The sequence below is a fragment of the Eptesicus fuscus genome, chromosome 14 (genome assembly GCF_027574615.1).
Source record: "Eptesicus fuscus isolate TK198812 chromosome 14, DD_ASM_mEF_20220401, whole genome shotgun sequence".
In the NCBI taxonomy this organism is placed as follows: domain Eukaryota; kingdom Metazoa; phylum Chordata; class Mammalia; order Chiroptera; family Vespertilionidae; genus Eptesicus; species Eptesicus fuscus.
In genome coordinates this window covers 50852939-50875094 of record NC_072486.1, presented here as the reverse complement: position 1 = coordinate 50875094, position 22156 = coordinate 50852939, and the positions used below count along the sequence as shown (strand labels likewise).

The 22156-nt window shown below is 39.7% G+C and overlaps 1 protein-coding gene across 2 annotated transcripts in view; it reads right to left on the bottom strand.

Moving 5' to 3' along the window:
* TPK1 (thiamin pyrophosphokinase 1) overlaps positions 1 to 22156 on the bottom strand; it is a 274215-nt gene that overhangs the window by 92215 nt on the left and 159844 nt on the right. For both annotated transcript variants that reach the window (XM_028128971.2, XM_008153985.3), the window contains one exon: positions 15863 to 16009. In XM_028128971.2, the coding sequence (XP_027984772.2) occupies positions 15863 to 16009 (147 nt within the window). The remainder of the gene's footprint in view (positions 1 to 15862; positions 16010 to 22156) is intronic.

Here is a 22156-nt window from a genome sequence, read left to right as displayed (position 1 = left end):
GCCCAGCCTGCACCCTCTCCAATCTGGGACATCCCTCTCAAAATCCAGGACTCCTGGCACCCAACCGCTCACCTGCCTGCCTGCCTGACTGCCCTAACCGCTTCTGCCTGCTAGCCTGATCACACCCTAACCACTCCCCTGCCAGCCTGATCAATGCCTAACTGCTCCCCTGCTGGCCCGATTGCCCATAACTGCTCTTCCCTGCCAGCCTGGTCACCCCTTACTATCGTCCCTGCAGGCCTGGTAACCCCTAACTGCCCTCCCTTGCCAGCCTGGTTGCCCCTAACTTCCCTCCCCTGCAGGCCTGGTTCCCCCCAACTGCCCTCCCCTGCAGGCCTGGTCACCCCCAACTGCCCTCCCCTGCCGGCCCAACTGCCCTCCCCTGCCGGCCCAGCCACCCCTAACTGCCCTCCCCTCCCGGATTGGTTGCCCCTAACTGCCCTCACTGCCCTCCCCTGCAGGCCTGGGTGCCCCCAACTGCCCTCCCCTGCAGGCCTGGGTCCCCCCGCCCCCAACTGCCCTCCCTTGCAGGCCTGATCCCTCTCTACTGCCCTCCCCTGCCAGCCATCTTGTGTCTACATGGGGGCAGCCATCTTGTGTGTTGGAGTGATGGTCAATTTCATATTACTCTTTTATTAGGATGGATCTATCCAAAAGATACACTGGCAAAAATACAAAAACACATGCAAAAGACTATTCATTGCAGTTGAAGTAATCACATCACTGTAGTATTGGCTTTAAAACAAACTAAACCATCAATGAAGTAGTGAAAGAGGCTAGGAATAGGTCCATGTGTGCACGAATAACTGATTTTTGACAAAGCTGCAAAAATAATACAGTGGGGAAAGAATCATCTTTACAACAAAAGGTGCTGGAACAAATGGGCATTCACGTTCAAGTAAATGAACAGCAACCCAAACTTCACATGGTATACAAAAATTAAATTAAAATGGAATACAGATTTAAATATAAAACCCCAAACTCTATAAAACTTCTAAGAGAAAACGTAAGGGGAAACCTTTGTAACCTTAGAAAATATTTCTTAGACAAAACACTAAAGCACAACCAGTAAAGAACAAATGGATAAAGTATACTTCCAAAAAGTTTTTAAAAATATTTTTTAATTCATTTCATAGAGGAAGGGAGAGGGAGAGAGAGATAGAAACATCAATGATGAGAGAGAATCATTAATCAGCTGCTTCCTGGACACCCCCCACTGGGGATCAAGCCCACGACCTGGGCATGTGCCCTGAACAAGAATCAAACCATGATCTCATGGTTCATAGGTTGATGCTCAACCACTGAGCCACACCAGCTGGGCTACTTCAAATTTTTAAAACTTTGTCAAAATATATTATTTCTCTGTAGTACTAAGTTAAATGGTATGTCTAAGTATGAATTTATCTTAAAAAAATTTTAACTTTGTCTACTCAATCAGCTTAGTGGCTAGAAGCACTCCCCTTAATGCCCAGATATGGTCTCTAGATATTACTTACTAAAAAGGCCCTAGGGAAAAATTTCAAGGCTCAACCAAGAAATGTACAAGATAAGCTGGGAACATGCTACAGAAATAAGAAAGTTATGGCCCTGGCTGGTTTGGCTCAATAGATCGAGTGTCGGCCTGCAGACCGAAAAGGGTCCCAGGTTTGATTCCCATTAAGGGCATGTACCATGGTCGCAGGCTCCTCCTTGGCCTGGGCTCTGGTCAGGGTTTGTGCAGGAGGCAACCAATCAATGTGTTTCTCTTACATCAATGTTTCTCTCTGTCTTTCCCTCTCTCTTCCACACTCTCTCTAAGGGTCAATGGAAAAACAGCCTTGGGTGAGGATTAAAAAAAAAAAGAAAGTTAGGAAGGACAACTGGGTTCTTGTTAAAGGGATTAAGGAACCAAATACATGCTCCTACTGACCAAAAGATAGGACACTTTAAGTAGCAACAAAGATAGTAAATAGAATGGATTGAATACACATAGCAAATATGCTTATAATCATGAGCTTAAGAAAAATAATCAGTGTCGAATGCTAGGCATTACTTTGGGGGAAAAAAAGTAAACAAAAGAAGAAAGAATTAAATATGCATCCTTCCAATTCCTTTACATACTGTTTCACAGGATAACCTAGCAGCTGATATGAGGGAAGTTCCTCCTCTTCTCAGAGGAACTTCCCTCATATCAGGCAATAAATGAAATAATAATGCTAGGCCAGTTTACTGTTAGCACCTAGTGACCACTAATAAATTCATGGAGGTGAATGATGACCACCAATGGCTATAACATCACAATAAAGAGACAACCAAGTGTTATGATGTAATGTCTCCTATTTCAGAAGTCCCTAACCCAGAAGTCCCTACCCCAATTGTTCTGATAATAGCTCTAAAATTAGCTACAAATTACAAAATAGGAAAATATAAACTATTTAACAACACCATGCGGTACAATGAGCCCAGACTATGAAAATTCCATAGAATAGATGACAAAGTTTCTTCAATAAAAATGTTGAGGAGGAGAGGGGAAGAACAAAAGGGAAGAGAGTATCAGTAAAAATGGGGACAAGACAGACAAGGGGACCTACTGATTAAAACAACAAAATATCAACCAATTGCAGTGTATGGACCTTGTTTGGATCCCAAATCATATAACTAAACTCTTAAGATGCAAAAACATCCTTAAAAAAGAGAAAACATAAATACTTTATCACATTAAGTAATTATTCTTACCATTACTAAGGTGTGATAATAGCACTATAATTATGGTTTTTAGGAGTCCCTTTCTTTTAGAGATATATACAAAAATATTTTTAATGGTTATGAAAATATGTACAGTATATATTTTACAAAGCACATACAAACAAAAAATAAATTATGTTCTATTAGGATGGCTTCTCATGTGATGAAAAGGGAATCCTAGAAGAAAATGGGACTTGACTAAATGAACCCAAATCAAATAATGAAACAAACTGACCAACGATGATAATGTGCCATGAAATAAGGACTATGATTAATTCAACCCTTTCCATTTGAAGCCCAAAGGAAATAAGCCAAACAAAAACAAAAATTAATTTCACATTCCTGACCTTAGTTTAATTTCATGTAAATCATGTGCATTCCCACTTCAGTTGCAGATGAAGAAACTGTGACTCAGAGAATCTCCAGGAGAGACGGTTAACAGTCCTTAGACACTAAAGTCAAGACTCAACCTCCAGGCCCAGCAAGAAGCCCCCACCTAAGTCTGTGCTGAATAACTTAAAATTTTTAGACCTAACAAACCATAGCAGAACACACACGACATTGCTTCTTCATACACTTGCTCATTAACACTCTATTTTGTAATTAACTATGATATAAGGTCTCCTTCTAGTTTCCTAATGGTTGTGAGTGTTTTCTTTTGAGTACAACTTATCTCCAAAAGAAACTTGGTTTAATAATCTTCTATTTTAGGTATAAATACAGGTTTCAGATTTTTTTAAAAAAGCATAATAGATAAAAGGAATGGAGAATGATATTTGTAGCATTAGCTTATTTTTAAATGGTGTACATCAACATTTTTTATGCTAAGTAGTAGGTTAAAATTTGGTTCATAATTTTTTTAAAATCACGTGTGTGTTAAAGGCAAGACGGTGTCAAAGAATTATGCACTATTTGGCTTTAGAAATGAAATGCTGTATGGCAGCCTACTGGGTGATATGCAGTATTGTTACTGCTAATAATCTTGTAGCTTTAATTAACACTACTCAAAAACGGGTTATGAACATGGCTGCAATGAATTGGTGCTTATAAGGTCAGAAACCTTTATATCTCAGATGTCAGTTCAAGAACAGAATATAAGGTCTGCATACTGAGTTGTATCTACAGCCAGTCAGTCTCAGTTTTTATCATTGAAAATACTCTCACTTTGAGAAGGCTAACCCCTATTTTGTGAAACTACTGTTTGGAATTCTCTGCTGTTTTTTTAGACAGCCTCTTATTCTAAAAAAATAACTTTGCTTTCTAGCCTGCTTTAGCCTGCTTGAATAATGAGGAAGATAAACTTAGCTGTCTGACCTTGTAGGGCAGAGACTAGATATGCCCATACTCTTAATGCCATGCCAGGTGCATTTTTTAATTGTATACAACTGTGTTGTTTTCAAGGCCAGCAGCGAGATAACCACTAAACACACATTGGGCTGGCTCTTTAATAAAAAGGGAAGTTCTGCTTGTAGCCTGGCTTAGAATTTGAATTCATTTTCTCTAAGCCCACCAGTGAATAAAATGTGACTCCAAACTCTCCAAGCATTGCTTGATTTATTCCGGTTCTCTGTAACAACTTCTGTTTTCTCTCAGGGAGAGCATAATATAGTCATTAATGAGTACAGATCTTACATGTGTGGGCAGAATGCCTGGGTACCTCTCATTTCCGCATCATTCTAACTGTAAATAAGACCTGGAGCTTCAGTTTTCTCAGCTGAGAAACAAGGAGGATAATATCTTCTTTATAGAGTTGTTGTGAGGTTGTTATACAAGTTAACGAATAAACAAAAACAAAAGAAAAATCACTAGGAATAGGCAGGGCCATGGTGAGGCTCAGTATTAGCCACTAGGAATATTTTCATTATTACTGAAGAACTTGGCTACCCTCCATTTGATAATCTTTGTTAATAACTCAAAATGAAAGTCCTATCTATGAATATAACTAAACCCTTCCCATGCTCACTGGTGAGATAAGGAGGTACATAAGTATTTGAAACAATTGTTTCCAAGTGAACTCTATGAAGAGGATCAGGGTTCTATAAACTCTTCAATTATATTTTTAAAATTTAGTGTCTGTAAAATATACATTTTTCTGGAGAGAAGGTTCATATTTTTCTTCAGATTCTCAAAAAGGCTCATGATCCCAAAGAGTTACAAATCATTTAACTCCGAAGGATGAAAATCCCAGTGTCTTCACATGGCAGGAGGTGATCTTTAATTTCTTCTCCACTTACCTTCTTTCATCTTCATCTATCACCATATCACTTTTTCCTCCCCCAGAAACAATGGGCTTTCTCTACAGTTCTCCCTAATGAACTGGGCAGTTTCTCACTGCACACCTTTGCTCACGGTGTCCTTTCTAGAGATCTTCTGACCTCTTCACCCTTAGTAACCTCTACTCCTTTGCAAACTTTTGAGACACAGCTCATACATGACCTCATGCCCTTCATGTACCTGTCCATAGTAAATGATGTGCTCTAATGCCACTCTGGGCTTCCATCATATTCTGTATGTATTTGTGATATTGAACTCATTTTATCTTATGTGAAATAATGATTAATTTAGTGAAGGTATTCTTAGCTCTTTGAGAGTAACTTATTGATCTTCAATCTAGCAAAATACCTGATATAAATAAATCCTTAATAATGCTTTGGTTGAATAAAAACATGAAAAAAAAGTTGTCCAAATCTTTTTAATTTTCATAAGGCTTGCTCTGCTCCTGGAGATACTTCAGAGTGTGAAATATGCTCAGAAAAATATATTAAGCTCTATTCATAGCTTTTCAATTACTATTATCAAAATTTCACAAGGTGCCCACTTCTTAATAGGCTAGCTTCACCCAGGAGAAAATAAATCCTCCATTGTCCCTGGAGCAGTCTTGTACGTTAAACTCTCCTGATAAAGAAGACCAATGTTCCATACTCTTTTACCTTGAGGGCTTCTGGTTAGGAGTGAAATTGGCTTCCTATTATCAGACAATTGGAAAGGTCAACATGTATACAATTAATCAATTTTGAGGCTCCTCTATCAATGTGACTTTTTCAAAAAAAGAAAGACTCTGGTTCATTACCATTACTATCTCAACTATAATAGGATATTCTTCCTCCTTGATAAGAAAACTGATTGTGTCCATTCATTTCTTTTCAAAAACTTATCTACACACTATACAAGGTGGCAGTGAAGCCTAATTCTGTTATAAAAGAACTATGTGGTCTTTATAATTTATGCTTCCTTAATGAGTTGCCCATTTAAAATGGTTGCTTCTACATGGAATGGCATCATACCAAGCTAATAAATCATGTCATGTAATTGATCATAGAATGGAGAGAGCTAAAGGGTGAATCTGACATGGATATGGTATGAGGATTTACTGTTAACTGGTAAAATAACCTTGACAAGTCAATTCATCTTTTTAAGACCCAATTTACTAATCTTAAGAATTGGGTCCTATGGCCTCTTCTTCATTAGGGGTGTTGAGAGTAAAATATGTCTCTAATGGGAAGTTGTATAGAATCACATGAGGACTATTTGCAAAGTAGACATGGCAACTGGAAAAACCACCTAGTTTAAAATTGCAGTATGTTCTTTCAAAAAGGCACATGAGTGAATTATGGCAAATTTAGGTACATCCACACAATAGTGTACTAAGCAGCCACTCAACGAGGGTGGTCTCTATTACTGAATATAGGCTGATCTCCAAAATATATTATTAAGTGAAAGGTAGAAACAGACGTATATAGTATGCTAAATTCACATTTTAAAAAGGGAAACAAGAAACTATGTATATATTTGCTGTTTTTATTTTATTTTTGCAAGAATCAAAAAGATTCTGAAAGAGAGTGGTGGTGATGAGGGTAAGAGGAACGGAAGTAAGACCTCTCCTGAGGATCTTTTTTTCAAACAAGCTTTGCCTACTGAACTATGCAATTACTTTAAAATATTTCAAAGTAATAATTAAAATAGTCTTGCTTCAAATAAACTGCAAAAAATGAACCTAATAGTTAAATAACAACAGAAAGAACAAAATTTCATATTTCAAATGACAAATTTTAGATATAATACTCTGACTGGGAGAAAATTTAAAGACAGAAAACTTGCAAATAACTTTAAATTTCATTCAGTAGTTTTTCTATTCATAGTAATATGGGTATTACAATTTTGAAACTAGTTACTATATATTATAGTATAAAATAAGTTATTTCAAACCAGGGTTTGAGGGGAGGGTACAACTAAATAAAGATAACATTTTAAAAACTATATTAAAAGTGAATTCAGAATATCAATATGAACTCATCACACACACACACACACACACACACACACACACACACACACACCTTTTTGTTTCTTAGTTCTGTTCACTGAAAATGTCTAGAAGCAATGCCACAACAGTAGCAATAAGCACATCCATTACCTGGGCCTTGCTTTCTAAATACACTTCCCATGTTGAAGTATTTAGGATAACATAATGTGCTATCTGAAATTTACTGCCAAATGGTTACCCACCAAAATACATCTACACCTAGATTGATAAAACTTGCATGATAAAATCTTAAAATATTAAAAATGGTTGGACTATGTTGTTCATTACACTATTCTTCTAAAGTCTCTGTATATATAACAATTTTCCTAATAAAAAAAATTGGTTAGGAAGGAAAAAAATAGCTATAAATCATACCCGGGTGCACAGAACCTGCACCTGGTAACTTTTCCTTTCTTTTTGAGCCCTGCCCATAAGGTCTAGTGACATTTAGAGAGTAAGTGTGGATTCTAAGTGACAGCTGTAAAGCCAAAGGCACAGGACTAGGACTGGGAAAATTCCCAGATTTCTCATGGATGTAGCACAGACTGACAATGTGATTCTATGCATAATCTCCTCATCTGAGAAACAGGAGCAATGTGCCTGACCGCTTGCTTAACACAGCTGCTAAGAATCAGATGAGACGATGATGAGGTACTTCATAAACCAAAGGTGCTGTAGAACTCTAACAATATTGTTTTTGGTCATTTTCTAGCCTTTCAGGTACATAGGCCATTTTACAATTCATACAGGTTCTCGAGAGATTTCAGCTGTGTATTAATATTCAATATCTTTGACATTTGGGTTATCCTATCTACTTGACATCATATCAGCAGTATCTCAGTCTGCTTCAGAAGACAATACAAAACCAGGGCATCTTCAATCTCTCTCTCTCTCTCTCTCTCTCTCTCTCTCTCTGTGTACCAATTACCTTGCTTATACTCTGCTTTGTTAACTTTGCTCCTGACTCAGATGCACTTTTATAAATTTTGTTGTTAACCTATTCCATATGCATTAAGTCAAATATCTTCATGCTGATCATGACAAAGTTATGAAGAACAAAGTGGAGCTCTTAAAAGACAGCTACCATATTTTTTTTCATGTATAAGATGCTATTTTTTCCTCAAATCATTAGACTGAAAATTTAGGGGTGTCTTATTCCATGGAAATCAGCCAAGGTGTGAGCCGTGAGGGTGCTTAGCTGCCCACACCTTGTCAAACAGGCTTCCTCTAATCATGAGCCATATTGTTACTGACGTCAGCTGATGCTGTAGGTAGAGGTGGAGGTGGAGAGTGTGCAGATGCAACAGGGACCAGAGAGTTCTGAGCCCATAAAGATGTCAAAAAATAAAAAGATAAATACCAATAAGCAATTGTCTTACTCTGTAAAATTCAAACTAAATGTAATCAGCTATGCAAAAGAGCATGGAAATAGAGCTGCAGAGAGACAATTTGGACCTCCTCCCATTGACTATATGATCAGACAGTGGAGAAAACAGGAAGAACAACTCCTTAAGATGCCAAAAAAGAAGAAGGCCTTAAGAGGAAAACCAGCAAAATGTTTAAAACGTTGATTTCTTAATTTGGGGTTGGAAAAGTGGGGGGTGTCTTATACATGGGGGCGTCATGTACACAGAAAAATATGGTATACAAGAGGGGGGTCTTCAAAACACATCCTCCCTCAAAGACCTGAGAGATAGAATACTTACTTTCCTTCCTGTAAGATTGGCTTAGAAGAGGTGAGATTCTTGGTATGTGTGTGCACATGCATGTTACATGTGTTGTACAAGTGTGTATATGAGGGTGAGGCAGCTTACACTATTCCTTGGAAAAGCTTCAAAATATTTGGGTGAATATATAGTTTGAATAGGTGCCCTAAAATTTCAGCCCCACTAGCTTAACTTTATTTATATAAATTTTCTACTTTTTCTTCCCTTTCAGTTTTGATCTCTTTTGGAATAAACAAACACCTCCCAAATATAAGGGGGCAGTTGGGGGTATCCTTAATTGGATGAGCAGTAATACATCCCAGCCTTAGCTGTAGGAAACTCCTCATACAGAAATTTTCACTGTGGCTGTCTTCTTCCCAGAAGCTCATCTCTTTTCCCTGCTGGTGAAACTCAAATCACTTTACAGCTCATTGATACAGTATTGGCAACCTTTGGTTTCAATAAAAAAAGATGCCTGAGCAATGCTCAATTGAACTAAGTATACAGGACATAGTGTGCTTGTGTCCTTGCCAGAGGACTGTGGGAGGGGGATCAAGGAAAAGATGACACCTGGCATCCAATATTCCACGACTTTTGCTAGAATTGAATTATGATAAATTATGATGACAGAGCTCAGATAAACGCTGATGTGATCTTTTCTACTGTCGTACCTGCACACAGCCCTCTTATGGATTGCTTCAAATCTCCAAAACAGATTCTCAGTCACTCATGGTTGAAAATGAAAGGCCAATGTTCAAATAAGTTTTTAAGCAGTTTGCATGCGGGCTGAATTTGATATTTCCTCCCTGGCTGCTTTGGAGTCACTGAGTGATCACCAAAGGTTTTTGCTGATGGCATCTTTTTATAAACTTCCTCCAGTGAAATATTTCTTTAAGGTCAAAAAGCTTGTATGCTGTGTGGGTGAGTGACAGGTATCAGGGCTGTCATTTCACTCTTTTCCCCTTGAGACTTCATTATAGCCAGCCCTGCCACCCCTGCCACCACCATCCTAGTTCATTTGCTCAAGAGAACTAACACACTACCAGCCACTAAAAGCTATGGCTCCCCCAAATGAGATTCCAGCAAATGAGGAAGACAGCACTGCCAACTGGGAAATAAGGGAGGAAGTCACAGCCTCTGACTCCCAACCTGGGACCCAATATGTATATTTATCTTCTTTTAGGCAATTCTACTCAGTTCCAATGATAAATTAACCTGGCCCTTGCTGGGTAGCTCAGTTGGTTAGAGCACTGTCCTAATACACCAAAGTTTTGGGTTCAATCCCTGGCCAGGGCACATACAAGAATTAACCAATGAATGCATGAATAAGTGGAACAAAAAAATGATGTCTTAATGTTTCTGTCTCTCACTCTTAATTTTAAAACAAACAAAACAAAGACAGATTAACCTCCATATATACCAAAGTCAGCTGTCCATTTTCCAATTTGACCTGTTCTCCTCACATTCTCTATCTCAAAGGACAGCACCCAGCTGCCTAATCCAAAATCCTGGTCATAATATTGACTCCTCCCTATGGGTTCCTCCAATGGAGACATTCAAGCACACATCCTAACAAAATTCATCATTTCTTCTTCATGCCCATACTTACATGTAAGTTTACTTATTTATTGAAGGTAAGGGGAGGTTGTTAGCTCAGTATGATAGGCCATTTGTAGATATACTGTAAAATGCATAGTGATCCTTTGTTCAGACTCTCACTGCATGAGATCTACCTTCAATTTCAGCATAAATTTTCTTTCAAAGAATTACTATGTATAACCTTGGACAAAGCACTTTACTTTTAAGTCCATACAATTGCTCCTCTATAAAATGATCTCCAAGTCTTTACACTATTTACACCACAGATTCTAAAAGGCCAAGCAACAACAACAAAATATATGAGAACATACAGGGGACAAACAAAATAATAATGGCTGTTCCAAAGAAAGGAATTATCACTAGGTACTAAATGGTGACAAGATTATTGATATGGTTTAGAATTGGGAACTGCCTGTCCTTTCACTCCAGCCCACTCTGAGAACCACTTCTCTGGTCCCACCTGTGACATTGTGCTGGACATGTGTACATGTGGGTAGGCAGACCCAAGCCCTCTGTTATCAGCAGAAACCATCATCCATGCCAAATGTGCGTTATGAAATGTAGTTTCTATCAGACTACTCACACATTTCTATCATATTCATTACCAACATTACATATATACAATGGATAAAATATCAGGAATCTATATAGTAATTAATTGATCTCATGAGAGGCAAAAGCAATCGTAGTAACCAGACTAAGAACACCAGGAAGAAATAGTTACAACATATTTAGAAGTTTTTTCAAGTGAGATAAAAACTGACAGAAGTTTGCTCAGTAACACCATTCTCCTACATCAGATTCTGAAATCCTGAATCCCAATCACTGAGCAAGGTTTAGGACAGTGATGGCGAACCTATGACACGCGTGTCAGCACTGACACGTGTAGCCATTTCTTTTTTTTTTTTAATATATTTTATTGATTTTTTACAGAGAGGAAGGGAGAGGGATAGAGAGCTAGAAACATCGATGAGAGAGAAACATCGACCAGCTGCCTCCTGCACACCCCTACCGGGGATGTGCCCGCAACCAATGTACATGCCCTTGACCGGAATCGAACCTGGGACCCCTCAGTCCGCAGACCGACGCTCTATCCACTGAGCCAAACCGGTTTCGGCTGCGTAGCCATTTCTGATGACATGCGGCCGCTGAGGCGGCCGCGTGCCGAGGATGAAACATTCCGCATGCCGAGGATGAAACATTTGCTGCTCCTGAGAATGAAACATTTGCGAAATAATGTTTTTTCCTTAAAGTGACACACTACCCGAGTTATGCTCAGTTTTTTGGCGAAGTTTGACACACCAAGCTCAAAAGGTTGCCCATCACTGGTTTAGGATCATGTAAAAGACACACCCAATTAACTCCTGGACATTTCATTTTTTGGCCATAAATCCTATTACCGACTGCCATAAAACTTGCCAATAAAAGATAATTTATGCTCAGTGTATAGAAGCTAATGTATCTGTAGAAATAGAGACCAGAAAATGAGAGCCATTCACACTCCGCATGGTTAGTGAGACAGACATGACTCTGAGCACCCAACAGTCCTCGCAGGGAATAGGCCTGCCTGGTAACTAACCTCAGGGAGCTTCATGTCTGCACTGTCTCTCTCCAATCTCATAAAATCCCCTGTGCGTGAAAGACCATAATTCTTCTTAAGAACACATATTTGGAATTAAAGGGGAGATACTTACTTTTCAGGGAGGATTTATAATGCATTCTATTTTTAATTTTCTATTTTAAAATGGCAAATTAAACATTCCTTCAAAGTAAATGCTAACTACTGAGGTTTTCACTCATGATGATATTTGATCCATAGTAATGAAACATACCAAAACACAATATAAAAAGACATTATATACCAAAAAGTCTAAACATTTTACCAAATTTATACAGACCTGAAACTACACTATTGTTTCCTTGTTTTAAAATCCAATTTGTAATTAACAAAAATAAGCCACAGAAAGGGGACTGAAGAGAGAATGGAGATGAAATTCTTCAGGCTGGAACAACCTAAACAATTTTAAGTGAACTGCACCTAGACATGCAGGTCAGTCCCAAATGACTACAACTGTAACCGTAATGAATGAAGGAAGACTACTTACTTATACAACACAATTTCATGAGAGTCTCATGTGTGGACACTCAGATGACTTGAAGATAGGGAGGCTTTTTTAAGAAAGATCAAGAGAAGTACCTATCGGCTATCCCAGCTTCTTAAGTCACCTAGCAGACACAGCACTAAAGTGTTTATCAGACAAACAGTCCCCAGACAATGTCTCACTCCTCCTGCTATTACCTTCAATTCCACACAAACTATAATTATAAAACCAATTCTAGAAGACACTGTCCTCAAAAACAATACTCATAATAATTAACATTTATATTGAATCTTCCCATTTGTGAAGTATTTTAGCAAAACTCAAAGATAATCTCATTGAATATTCTTAATAAAGATTTTGTTAGAGTTGAAGAGAACTGAGAGTTATTTTGGTTTAATTTAGGGGTAAGGTAACAAGGCAGGATATACCCTTAAGTTTATCCAAGATTTAGCTTAATTAAAAATAATACTGTGTGCCAAGGCCGGTTTGGCTCGGTGGATAGAGCGTAGGCCTGCGGACTCGAGGGTCCCAGGTTCGATTCCGGTCGGGGGTGTGTGCCTTGGTTGCGGGCGCATCCCCAGAGGGGGGTGTGCAAGAGGCAGCTGATCGATGTTTCTCTCTCATCGATGTTTCTAGCTCTCTGTCCCTCTCTCCTCCTCTCTGTGAAAAATCAATAAAATATTAAAAAAAAAATTAAAAATAATACTGTGGAGATTAAAGCTGCTTAAAAATATCAGACTATAAGCAATTTGGTTCCTGTCTGAAACCCTCAAGCATACTCAAGTTGGCTTTTGCATTAGTATTAGCAACTGTCTTACTATTCTCTGAGGAAAAGTGATTGGAGCAGGGACTTAGCATATGTCTGTGGAAGGTTTCCCCAGAATTGAGGGCAAAGAAGCAAAGCAGGCACTGCTGAGCCACAGACAGGTCTGTGTTGAACTGTCACTCCTCTATGTGACAGGGGTGGTCCTGCATGACTTTTGTGCCCCACACTATGTAATAATTGTTCTAGGGTAAGATAATTTTCTAGTTCTTTCAATGGGACAAATCAAAATCACTGAAGAGAGAGCCCAGAGGACACTATTTGGGGGCATGTGGGCTATGCAGGCCCTTAACATGATCACTACCTTTGGAGAACCAGGAGTTCTGTTTTAAAAACTAAAGTTTAAATATACTTTACTAGAGGCCCGGTGCATGAAAATTCATGCACTGGAGGGGGGGTCCCTGAGCCGGGCCTGCCCCCTCACAGTCCAGGAGCCCTCAGGGGCAGGAGGCGACCCGGCAATCTGGGGAAGGCGATGCCTTATCACACTGCTGCTGCTGCCACTGCCAGCAGAGCAAGCCTTGCCCAGTTCTGGTTACCTGTGTCTCGGGCAGCCCTGGGCGGCTGGGCAGCCGCCATCCAAGGCTTGCCTGTGCCTTGGGCTGACCATGGGCGGCTGGGGGGCTGAGGGGACTAGGCACCGCCATCTTGTGGCTGTGGGAACCACCATCTTTGAGGGTGGGGCAGTCAATTAGCATATTCCCTTCTTATTGGCTGTGGGTTCCACAATCTTTGCAATGGCGTGAGGGTCAATTAGCACATTCCCTCTTTATTAGATAGGATAAACATAAAAGAATTATGTTCTTAGAAATTATGTAGGGTTTCGATCCAGACTTCCTCTCCACACTTCAGTGTCTGCCAGTTTGAGAGAAACGTTGTTCTGTGATCACACAGAGTTTCCTCCCTTGGGCCATGGCCTTTCCTACACTGCCATGCAGTTGGTTTGGAACCATGTAATTGTGTTTCCATTGAAGGTGACACAGGGCAGGTCCAGGTGGGCCTTAAAACACATGTGGTGCCACTGGCTTTAATCACTTTGCCATCATCTTCCATAGCAACTATTTACTCATCCTTAAAGATTCTAGTGCAATGTGAGCTCAATAGAATGTACATTCCATGAAATAAAGGGGCTCTGTGTAGTTGGCTGCTGTATTTCTGGAGAAGTGCCTGGTATGTAGCAGGTGCTCAATAAATATTTGTTAAACAAATGGAGCAAATAAAAGCTGAGTGAGTGCTTCTGTGAAGCCTTTCCTTACCATACCCTTGACCAAGTTATATACTCTTTCATCATCTTTATGTAGCAATGTTTTAATCTTGCTTTATAGTTATACTAGACACCCAATGCATGAAATTCGTGCAAGAGTAGCCTTTCCTTCCCCCTGCTGCCAGGACTAGCTTCCCTCTGGCTGCCGGCCGACACCCAGGACCCGGGCTTCTCTCACAGCCTCAGTTTTGTTCAGAAGGTCATCCGGAAGGATGTCCGGTCTAATTAGCATATTGTACTTTTATTATTATAGAATTTTTAAGTGTCTGCTTCACTGAACATGGACTGGAGAGCAAAGATGCTATGTCACTATTTTTTTTTTAAATCCTCAACTGCCTAGCAGTACAACAGGCAGAAGCAGACACACCATAACTGTTGACTACATAAGTGGACAATAGAATTTGAAACTGAATCCTCAGCTCACCTTCCACATCTCAGAAATGTCCCAGAAAGCAACAGTTCCAGACAATGCAAAGAACCAGAAAAAATGCAAATGTGGCTGAACAACGGTAAGCATACATTATACCCACTATATTAACCAAACAAATAATGACTGCAGATGGAGCAGAAGCAAAATCTTAAGTAGTTCATTACAATAAGAGGCAAAATATAAAAAGTCTACTGTCTTTTAAAAAAATGTTACCAAATGATTATTTTTTAAACTACCATATTTTCCAGCGTATAAGACGATTTTTTAACCCAGGAAAATCTTCTATACGCCCAGTCGTCTTATATGCCGGAAAACATGGTAAAATCCACTAATCAACCTTATAAGATCTCATTTACTAAGAAGCCTGATCTAAGCACTACATTAATAAAAATTTCCTCAATATTTATGATTGGAAATGAATAACATCATCATTAGAAATTTATTCACAGCCAGTTAAGTTAATAAAAAGACAGCCTAAGAACAGTAAAAGTTAAAGACTTTTAAAAAATGATTAACAAAATCAAGCCCAGTTTCCAATTATAATGACAACACTGAAAATATATGAGAATTCCATTTAAAATATTTGCCAAGCTTTGTTCTTCCTCTGAGATTTTTCTCATATTCGGCTGCTCAAAATGCAAAAGTATTAAATTTAATTCTTAGTCAATTTGATTAAAAGTTACAGAATTTTTTTTCTGGGTACAACAGAATGAAAACTGTGACGCTTCTCCCCTACATTTTTCCTGTTCAGTGACCAGAGGCAACAGACTAAAGTGGCACAAGTAAGCAAACATGGTCAGGTTCGCTCATGGCTCAAGAACACACATGGGCTTGATGTTTTCTCCTGGTCTACTCAATGGTACAAGTGTAGTGGAAGAAAATTACTGACATTATAGTTATTCTGCACTTACAGGTTGGAGCAGGTAGATGAGAGATTCCTCTTGGATGATTATAATTGGCAAAGGAGTGATGCGAGTTGCTTGGAACAAGGTGCTCACAGACGCCATGATCTGGTCAAAACGCCCAGCAAGTCCTCCCATTGTCACAATCACATTGACCTGAGCAAGGCAAAGCAAAACTTGAGTCACATAGTTAAAGAATCTTATATAATAAAAGCCCAGCGACTGAATGGTGGAACGACCAGAATGACCGCTCAACCAGTTGCTATGACATGCACTGACCATCAGGGGGTAGACACTCAATGCAGGAGCTGCCCCCTGGTGGTCAGTGCACTCCCACAGTGGGAACACCACTCGGCTGACCGGGATGGGCAGTGCTCCCACAGCAGGCCAATCCCCACAGGCCACGTCCCCTACCAGTGCATGAATCACATGCACCAGGCTTCTAGTTTTAAATAACTAAATAGTATCAAACACCTCAATAGAGCTTCTGATATTACATGTTTATCAGATAACCCATAAAGAAAAAGGTAGATATCATTTCTCTGGTTTAGGTGAAGGAATTAAGCTACTTGTTCAAGGTCACAGAATTGGTAAGTGGCAGACTCAAGTTTCAAGACCAATTCTTTCAAGTACAAATTTTACATTTTTCCCACCTGCCTATTCACCTGGCTAACCAGCCAACTCTTCCTTCAAAACTCTGTCCACGTGTTCCTCCTGATTTTGCAGCTGGTGCGCCTCCCATGCACTCCCAGAGCACCCCTGTGGGCACTTATTTAATAACGCCCAGCAGTGGACAATGGGCCCGCTTTACCGGTTGTCACCCCACTAGAATTCAAGTATCTTGAGGACCTGTACTGTCTCTAAACTGAACCTGCAAGGTGCCTAAACCTCTGTACCTCATTTGTAAGTTCACATGTAAATAGTGGATAATAATGAACAATTAATAGATTTGTTGTGAGGATTAAATGAGGAAATTACATGAGTTACAAGTGTAAAGCATTTGGAACATCTTTTATAACATCGTGATCATTTTAAAAAGTCATACTCTTTCATTACCTTCATTATCTTGGGTATTATTACATCTGTATTATGATTAATATTTTTTGTTATTGTTATATGTAGTTTGGTTGTTACTTTTTTCACTTAACACTTTAAATAGAGCAGTTCTTATTACTACAACATAGTTAATTTAAATGTTTCCCTGTTGTTGAAAATACTCTTCCAGGATATCCTATATAATAGAGAGGTAATATGCAAATTGACCATCACTCCAATGCACAAGATGGCTGCCTCCATGTGGTCAAAGATGGCTGCCCCCATGTGGACACAAGATGGCCACCACAAGATGGCTGGCTGGCAGGGGAGGACAGTTGTAGGCGACCAGGCCAGCAGGGGAGGGCAGTTAGGAGTAATCGGGCAGGTAGGGGAGCAGTTAGGCGTTGATCAGGCTGGCAGGGGAGTGGTTAGGGGCAATCAGGCAGGCAGGCAGGCAGGCAGGCAAGCATTTGGGAGCCAGCAGTTCTGGATTGTGAGAGGGATGTCCCAGATTGGAGAGGTTGCAGGCTGGGCTGAGGGACACACACTCCCCACCAACCCCCGTGCACGAATTTCGTGCCCCGGGCCGCTACTTTAAATATAAAATCACTGTGATGCTTTACTTATCACTAAGATAGTAGGGACAGAAGGGCACTGGGAAGGGGGTGAAGCCGCAGTCTTCTGCACCCACCAGTTCACCACAGTGTTGAGAAGAATGGGAGCAGAGTCACAGACTCCTTTCTGACCCCAACCTGTCTACTGCTGCCCAGCCTCATCTCACAATGTATCTACATAGGCAGAGCCGTTAGACTGACCATGGAAGAAGAAGGACTGAAGAATTCAGTGAAAATATTGCAAGAAAATCTTACATATAATAAAAACAAATAATAATACATCATTTTATCTGAAATTAAATAGAAATATTTTAAAAATAGGAGTATTTAAATGGGTAATTTCTCTATGGCTCTCCCTGAAAGACAGTGTGATCACACAAGTTAACATATAAACTTAGGTACTTCTGAAAGTAAAGTGGGTACTGTAAATAATTACACCGAGAATACAGGCACAAACTGGGACCATCCCATGTAAAGTGAGACATATTGAAAGGAATTAAAGCAAAATTAGGTAGATAGGGTAACAGGTGGAAGAAGGAGGAATCTGTGGAGCTTGATGAAACAAAAAATGTGTTTTGTAGGGAAAAGGATGGCAGAAAAACAGGATGGCTAGCAGAAAAACAGAATGTTTTGAAACAAGGATGTTTTTCTTGTAAGTGCAAAACAAAATGTTGCAAAAAGTCCAAGAGCCAATCAGAGAGTGGCACAGATAGACAAAGAGTGGGTCTTTAGCAGATATAAGGGGACGAGCAGAATGCTTGGGGGGCAACCCATCTGAATCCCCTTTCCTCAGCAGCCTGTGTTTGTTTGCAATAAACTGCCTTGTTTGAACTCTTCTGGTCCGTGGCTTCATTCTTCAAATCCATGAGACAAGACCCCAGGAAGAATTCCTGCTTGCTAGTTCCAGTATTAATATGTTTACCCTACTGTTTGATAATTACAATATTAATGAAACCAACTTAGCAAAATTCAACACTAGAGTCTCAAAAAATTTAGACATTATTCCTAACAAGCTCCAAACTGTGCTACAGTTAGTCTTGAATAAAATGATGAAATTCTTTGGTCCAATTGAATGTCTGGCCCGCATGCCGTTTAAGGCCCAGGAAATCACTTGGTCTGACCCCGCCAAGGCATTAGGGGTGAGTTAAATGTTTGACCAAATATAGCAGGCTAATTTTTAAGTTGGTAATTTTGTATGGCCCATGAATGATGTTATAAATGTCTAAATGACCCTTGGCAGAAAAGTTTCCTCACCCGGAAGAGCTGAATCAAAATAGAGCAAAACCAAACTGACAGAAACCAGCAATATCAAAATAGGTTTTAATAAGCCTATAAAATAATTTTTATGATTAATGTGAAGTACAATGAGACCCAAGAAATTACAAACCTCGGATTTTATGGTATCGAAATATATTGTGTACTGACAAACAAGAATATAACCTCTGCAGGATCTGGGCAGTTGGTGAAAACAATACTACAGAGATCCCACTTAAATTTCAAGCAGGCCCAGTGAGTCACAGTTTAATGCAAGCCTGTTTGGGTGAGAAATAAAGAATGTCTCTTGCATTGGCATGATAATGAGGCTTCTGTTCACAGATGAGAAGTCTAAGAAAACTTGAGATTTTTCTCAAGAATTCTTACTCCATCTTCCCTGCTGCAGCTGTCACTCAGGTGAGGTCCTTCTCTCCTAGATAACGCACGGGCCACCTGCCTGGCCTTGGATAACCAAGTAACCTTCCAACTGATTGAGAACTGGCTTCTGCATCTCCAATCTCATCATGCACATTCAGCTTAAAATTAGTGCAGGCTTTCCAGAATCTACAAGAGTAAGTCCAATGTCCTCCAATGCTGACTCCACAGTTACACCCTCAACTCTGACATCATTTACATTCTACACGTGCTTTAGTTCTCAGAACACACCACAAGATGTCAATCTGCAGAGCATGGGCCTCCCCTGCCTTGCAAATAGTGGAATTACTATAGTATTTCCAAAGGATGCCTACCCCCACTCCCTAACAAAAATGAACTTGGATGAATCGAGTGTTTCATCCAAGTCTGTCAAATTGTAAATATGTTATTAATAAATGCCATAAACATGTTTATATACAACGTGGCTTTTAACATAACATTTTAGAGAAAAGTTTTTTTAAAGGTGGAGGAAGGGACATATTTATACTGAAAAGTCAGCAATTTTTGCAAGCCTGTTTGCATTTGAGAGAAAAGCTGTGGAAGTAATGATAAGGATCTATACTAAGACTCCTGACTCTATAAACCATAATTCCCAAAAAAGTTTAGCCTGAAAGCCTATACCCTCATTAACCAGAGGAAACTTATCGTGTCCCTGTGTCTTTGAGGAGAGCTCAGCTGAGGGAACTCCAATCTCCTTGTGCAAATGGGAAGGAACTTGCTGGCAGAGGTCCCGGGCACACTGTTTACAAGTCCACAGTGGAAGAAGCTAGGAGAGACACAACAAACCCATTGCAATAAGGTGGTGTGTGTGGTCCCCTCCCTACTAGTTCCTTCTGTTAGCTTGTTCAAGGAAACATGTAAATACTGCACTAACCAGGTGTGCACATGTGATTAATACTGTGCACATTGCCTGCCCCTTGACATTCCAAACCTAAGAGTTTTATCTTTAGACTTGAATACTCAGAATAAAACACTCCCCCTCATTCTGGTTAGGCCCTATTCTATCTTCCAGACTCAGCTCAGTCACAATGTGCATGAGGGGAGAAGCATCGGCTCCAAGGGGCTTCTCACCCACCCTATTAGACTTCAACTATAGCACTACTGACAAAGCATAATCTGCTTAACAAAGGCATCCACTCTGATGGCCACAAATTCTGACAGTCAGAAACTGCCTGACTCACTGTGTCAGTGAAGATGTATGACAGCCTATTGGGAAGGACAAAGAGATGGGGCTCCAGAGAGAGTTGACTGCCACAGCCTCTGCCAAGCTTGGTCTTTGGGACTTACTGCAGAAACCTGGCCTATGGAAGACACACCACCGGGGAGGGTTGTGTGGGTGCCAGGGGACAATCAGAGTTCTCTAGGGCCCTGTAGAAATTGGGTCTTGGTTTGGTCAGTATCTGGCAGTCATGGATAATGCCTGCCTTTCCAGTCAGTGTGGTCATGGGATTTCAAGTGTCTTATTTTGTGGCAGGATTTTTGTGTGACTTTTTTTTTAATGAAAACTATTCCTGGGTTGCAGTCAACTTTCTGAAGCCTCAGCATTGTGTTCGTATTAGCCATTAGGAAGGTCTCCAACTAGAAATACTTGTCCCTGGTTTGCTCCTTCTCCCTGTCATCATGTAGCATTCTTGTCAAATTGCTCAGCTTGGAGTTGTCTGTCAAGACACTAGTGTCCCATGGTTATAGCTGGAAGAGCAGGACTCTCTGATGATGCTTAATTAATAGCTTGAGGAGAAGGTCTTCTTTCCTACTGCCTAGGTAAGCAGTCTGGGGAGAGCATGGACATCTCATTTCTATGTTTGTGGGTATCTGGTCCAGGTAAGATTGGGACTTAGGTAAGATTCCCCTCAAGACATCCTTAATGTTGATTAACTTCTAGCTAGTGTTGTGAGGCAAGTGCCAGAATTTGGAGATCTCAGTTCTTCTTGTCATGGCTTTTTATTCACCATGACTAATAAGCTTACTAATAAATCCTTGTTAAACTGTGTGTGTGCGTGTGTGTGTGTGTGTGTGTGTGCGTGTGTGTGTGTGTATATATATATATATATATATATATATATATATATATATATATGAAACTGCCTGACTCAGTTTGCATTTTTCAACCTTCTATACCTTAGCAGAGTGGCTGGTATACACAGAACAGACATATGGTTATAGGTTTCCCTCTTTAACTCTTTGGCCAACAAGACCACCAGTCATCTCAAAGTACACACTTTAACTATTTTCTAAGGTCCCTATTTCTTTCTCAAATTCTTGACAAGAAAAATAACTAAAGAGCTATTCTTTAAAGAATCCTGTAATTAGTTCTTTTATTACTGTCATTAGAATTTCCATCCTTTAATTCATCTTGCACATAAACATGACACTATTTTTCTAAATTATCTATAACCTTGCATTCAAAATTCTTTAGAGGATTAACATTACCTGCAGATCAAACTTCAAATTCTTTATCTTTCTAGACAATAAAGATTTTCTGTATGTTGACCTCAACTGCCTTTCTAACACCGATAACAGCTGTGACCACTCTCCTTAGAACTCTTAGCTACCACTGTTTGAGTTCTTCTTTGCTGACCCTCAGATTGCCGCTAAGAATCCACAGAAACCCTTTAATTTCAGTACCCTGGTCATGACAAAAAAGGGTGTAGGACAATGACTGAGTTCATTGCTGGGTTAATGAAATGCTTTTGTGATTTACCCTGGGCAAGTCTTTGACCTGTTTAGTTAAACATATCAAGCCTGACTGTAATAACAGTGCTGTCTTTCCTCGAAGGTCTGTCCTGAGTACTTATATTTCTTTTACTGACTAGATATGGTTCTCAAGTCATATTTATGAGATCCCTGGGGTGGGACATTTTTTCTGAATAAACAAAACAACAGTGTGATGTATATAAATGTGGAAATGTGTTATTTTTCCTTCCCATGGCAAGAACATATTTGCATGTATTTACATTTCTCTATA